The following is a 5,294-nucleotide window of genomic DNA, read 5'->3' on the forward strand; positions in this document are numbered from 1 at the left end:
ACTCCTAATATCACAAATAATCTGCTCCCAGCTCATGATAATACACATTTTATTGGGATGATTTATGATGATCGGGATTATAAGCAGTCTGGCAAGACAGAGATGGATGTTGGAACCATAGGGCAAGAACAAAAAGTGATAGTGAGCCCACCGCAATTGGCACCGTTGATTGTGAAAGGTGCAAGTTCTAGTTTGAACTTGACAGGTTCTGAAAAAACGATTCTCTATGTCCCTGGAAGCACAAAAAAGCTTGAGATTCAATTGGGTGGGCCAAAACTTTACATCCATGGGGGCATTCAAAAGATCATTCCGAATAATAGTTTGAGAAATATAACAGAGCCAGTTGTGATCTGACTTGTTGCACAAGTCCCAGTGACAAACAGAAAAGCTATTCCCTGGAATTATAACAAGACTGTCATGACATATAAAGGAAAAGAGATAGTTGAAGAAACAGATGAAATGAGGGGTTTGACCCACTCTAGAAGGTACTACTCACCAGAGGAATTGAGAAAAGCTAAGCAAGCCAGGGAAAGTCACTTGCGAGTGAAAGAACCCATTGCAGAAAAAGAAGCGGGGGAATTCCTTAAAAAGATGAAAATGCAAGACTACTCAATCATTGACCAACTAAGGAAAACCCCAGCTCAGATATCTTTTTTATCTCTACTTTTGCACTCGGAAGAGCATCGCCGTGTGTTGATCAAAACTCTGAACGAGGCATATGTATCAGAAAAGACAACAGTGAATCAGCTAGAAAAAATGGCTGAAAGATTCTTTCAAGTAAATAGAATTACTTTCACCGATGATGATTTGCTTCAGGAAGGGGCTGGGCACAATATAGCTTTGCATCTTATGGTGAAATGTGAAGGGCACTACGTAAAATGAGTCATGATTGACGGAGGCTCAAGTGTAGATGTATGCCCTTTTTCTACTCTAGAACAGTTGAACATTGACACTAACAAAATTCAGACTAGTAATGCCAGCATCAGAGCTTTTGATGGTTCAAGAATATACACTATTGGGGGAATCGAACTTACCATGACAATCGGCCCGGTTGATTTTAACATTGTCTTTCAAGTGTTGGATATGGAGACTTCCTATAATTTTCTTCTAGGAAGGCCGTGGATCCATATGGCCAGAGCTGTACCATCCACCCTACATCAAATGGTCAAATTCGAGTATGACAGGCAAGAAGTTGTTGTTCATGGGGAGGATGACTCATCCGTCTATAAAGACCTGTCCCTTCCATGTATCGAGGCCAAGGAAGGGTGTGAATCCATCATATATCAAGCTTTTGAGGTGATTGAGGTTGACCAAGTGGAAGAAGGAAAACCAATTCTACATCCCCGTCTTTTGGTTATATCCATGATGGTAGTTGCGCTGATGTTGAGGAACGGCTATGAACCAGGAAAAGGATTAGGATCCTCTCTACAGGGAATTGTTAACCCTATTGCTCCTTTTTTGAATAAAGATACCTTTGGCTTAGGTTTTAAACCAACATCAGCTGACATAGACAGAGCCAAGGCCCGCAAAAATAATGGTTGGAATTTGTCCAAACCAATCCCTCACATTGCCTACTCTTTTGTCAAGCCACAATTTGAAGAAGTCCAAAATCCTGTTACTCATGATGACATTGATGAAGCTTGCCAGGGTCTCAAGGAGATGTTCTATGAGATCAATATGGTTCAAGTTGGTGAGGGCCCTAGTCGTGCAAGTATTCAGTTGATTGGTCCAGATACTCAACAACTGGGAAGCAACTCCTCCTCTCATCAGGAAGGAGTCTTGGTAGTCTGTTTTGTTGCTTTTTCTGTATTTGAATTATTTTAAGGGTTGTAATCTAGATATTTTAGTTTAATTACTTTACTTTGATGTTAACCCTTCTATCATTTCTAATTCAATGAAATGAAGTTCCAGTTTCATAGTAAAATTATGTCTTTTCATTTCCCTAATTTTTGTTAATTTCTTATCATTTTCAGTTTCGTTAATACTGGTTTTAAAAACATGACATGTACGTGGAATTCATGCCCAGATCTTAAAAAGCTTTCTAATCTCGAAGTAATGAATCAAGAAGTTGAGTATGATGAAGATGAGGCTCTTAAGGAAATAAAAAGAGAATTGGATCAATTTGAGAATAATCCTAAGCCTAACTTAAATGAAACTGAGGCAATTAACCTGGGAAGTCCTGAAGAAACCAAAGAAACAAAAATAAGCATTCATACTGAACAAAAGACTAGAGATGCTATAATTCAAGTTTTTTTCGAGTACAAAGATGTATTTGCTTGATCGTATGATGACATGCCGGGTTTAAGTGGTTCATAAGCTTCCCACATACCCTACGTTTCCACCAATCCAACAAAAACAAAGGAAGTTTAAGACAGACATTAGTGATAAGATTAAAGAAGAAATCACGAAGCAACTAAGTGCAAATGTGATCAGGGTCATCCGATATACTACATGGTTAGCAAATGTTGTGCCGGTTCCAAAGAAGGATGGAAAAATCAGAGTTTGTGTTGACTATAGGGATTTAAACAAAGCAAGTCCAAAGGAAAACTTTCCCTTACCCAACATTCATATCCTTGTTGACAATTGTGCTAAACATGAGATCCAATCTTTTGTGGATTGTTATGACGGGTATCACCATATTCTTATGGATGAAGAAGATGCAGAAAAGACCGCCTTCACCACTGCATGGGGAACTTATTGTTATAGAGTCATGCCATTTGGTTTGAAGAACGCAGGGGCAACATACATGAGGGCCATGACTACCATATTCCATGACATGATACATAAATATATTGAAGTGTATGTTGATGATATGATCACTAAGTCCAGAACACAAGCTGACCATGTGAAAGACTTGAAAAAGTTCTTTGAAAGGCTACGAAGGTATAATCTCAAACTCAATCCAGTCAAATGTGCATTTGGAGTTCCTTCTGGGAAGCTTTTGGGTTTTATAGTTAGTTGAAGAGGCATTGAGTTATATCCCTCAAAGATAAAGACCATTCGAGAGTTGATTCCCCCGAGGAACAAAACAGAAGTCATGAGTTTACTCGGGAGGTTGAACTATATCAGCAGGTTCATCGCGCAACTTACAACCACATGTGAGCCCATTTTCAAGTTGTTGAAAAAGAACGTCGCTATCAAGTGGACAGATGAGTGCCAAGAAGCTTTTAATAAGATCAAGGAAAATTTGTCAAATCCCCCTGTCTTGGTCCCGCCGGAACCTGGTAGGCCTCTATTTTTATATCTGTTAGTAATGGATAGTTCTTTTGGTTTTGTTCTGGGTCAACATGATGCCACAGGCTAAAAGGAACAAGCAATATATTATTTGAGCAAAAGGTTCACCACTTATGAGGCCAAATACACTCTTTTAGAAAGGACATGTTGCGCCTTAACCTGGGTCGCCCAGAAGCTTAGGCATTATCTTTTGGCCTATACAACTTACTTCATATCCCGAATGGATCCCCTGAAGTACATCGTTCAGAAGCCGATGCCAACTGGAAGATTGGCAAAGTGGAAAATCTTGCTCATAGAGTTTGGTATTGTTTATGTCACTCGCACTGCCATGAAGGCACAAGCTTTGGCTGATCATCTGGCAGAAAACCCAGTTGATGATGAGTATGAATCTTTGAACACATATTTCCCAGATGAAGAGGTTAATTTAGTTGAAGAAGTAGTCCAAGATGACAGTGAAATTTGGAAACTATACTTTGATGGGGCTGTCAACATCAAAGGCGTAGGGATTGGGGCAATTCTTGTATCATCTACTGGGCAACATTGCTCTGCCACGGCACGACTTCATTTCTTCTGTACAAACAACACAGCAGAATATGAAGCTTGCATCATGGGTCTGAACATGTCAATAAACCTAAATGTGTATGAACTGTTGGTGATAGAAGATTCAGATTTGCTTATTCGGCAGGCTTAAGGTGATTGGGCAACTCGAGACATCAAGCTCATTCCATATAGAAAATGTGTGGAGGATCTTAGCAAAAAGTTCAAGTTCATCGATTTCAAGTATATTCCTAGGTTTCACAATGAATTAGCTGATGCCTTGGCGACCCTGGCCTCAATGCTTCCATATCCGGGTAATACTCACATTGACCCAATAGAAATTCAAATTCGGGATCAACATGGTTATTGCAATACAATTGATGCAGAACCAGATGGTGAACCATGGTACCATGATATTAAACTGTTTCTGAAAACAAGAGAATATCTGGAACATGATAATAGGAATCAAAAGAGAACTATTAGGCGTCTCTCTAATGGTTTCTTTTTGAGTGGGGAAATCCTATACAAAATAACTCCAGATTTGAATTTGTTGAGATGCTTGGATGCCAAAGAAACTGAAATGATTATGAATAAGGTGCATTCGGGAGTTTGTGGTCCGCACATGAATGGATATGTTCTTTCAAAGAAAATCCATCGGGCAGGATATTATTGGCTTACTATAGAGCGAGATTGCTTTCATTTTGTTCGCAAGTGCCACCAGTGTCAGATTCACAGTGACTTGATTCACTCGCCGCCTTTAGAGTTGTATCCTATGTCGGCTCCTTGGCCTTTTGTTGCTTGGGGAATGGATGTAATTGGCCCAATTGAGCCAAAAGCTTCAAATGGGCACATATTCATCTTGGTTGAAATTGGTTACTTCACCAAATGGGTGGAAGCTATTACATTGAAAGTAGTTACCAAGAAAACAGTAGTAGACTTTGTTCACTCCAACATCATCTGTCGTTTCGATATTCCAAAAACCATTATTATAGATAATGCTGCTAATTTGAATAGTCATCTGATGAAGGAGGTATGTGAACCATTTAAAATTGAGCATTACAATTATACTCCTTACCATCCCAAAGCTAATAGAGCTGTTGAAGCTGCGAATAAGAACATCAAGAAGATTCTTAGGAAGATGATCCAAGGGTATAGACAATGGCACGAGAAACTGCCTTTTGCACTTTTGGGATACCGGACAACTGTCCGTACATCAGTTAGCACAATGCCCTACTTATTGGTTTATGGAACTGAAGCGGTCATACCTGCTGAAATTGAGATTCCCTCTCTCCGAATCATTGTTGAAGTAAGGATTGAGGACACTGAATGGGTGAAGTCCCGATTGGAACAGTTGAGTTTGATTGATGAAAAGCGTTTGGCGGTAGTTTGTTTTGGTCAGTTATACCAACAAAGAATGGCACACGCTTACAATAAGAAAGTGCGCCCAAGACAATTCGAGGTAGGACAACTTCTTTTGAAACGTATCTTTCCGCACCAGGAAGAAGCAAAATGAGCTCGTCAAG

At 39.6% G+C, this 5,294-nt stretch overlaps 1 protein-coding gene across 1 annotated transcript; it reads left to right on the forward strand.

The window, feature by feature from the left end:
* Positions 1-3,454: 3,454 nt before the first annotated feature.
* LOC142174649 (uncharacterized) lies at positions 3,455-3,925 on the forward strand. Its single transcript, XM_075240486.1, has one exon. The coding sequence runs from the start codon at positions 3,455-3,457 to the stop codon at positions 3,923-3,925; it is 471 nt and encodes a 156-aa protein (XP_075096587.1).
* Positions 3,926-5,294: the final 1,369 nt, after the last annotated feature.

This window comes from Nicotiana tabacum, chromosome 20 (genome assembly GCF_000715075.1).
Source record: "Nicotiana tabacum cultivar K326 chromosome 20, ASM71507v2, whole genome shotgun sequence".
NCBI classification, from domain to species: Eukaryota; Viridiplantae; Streptophyta; class Magnoliopsida; order Solanales; family Solanaceae; genus Nicotiana; species Nicotiana tabacum.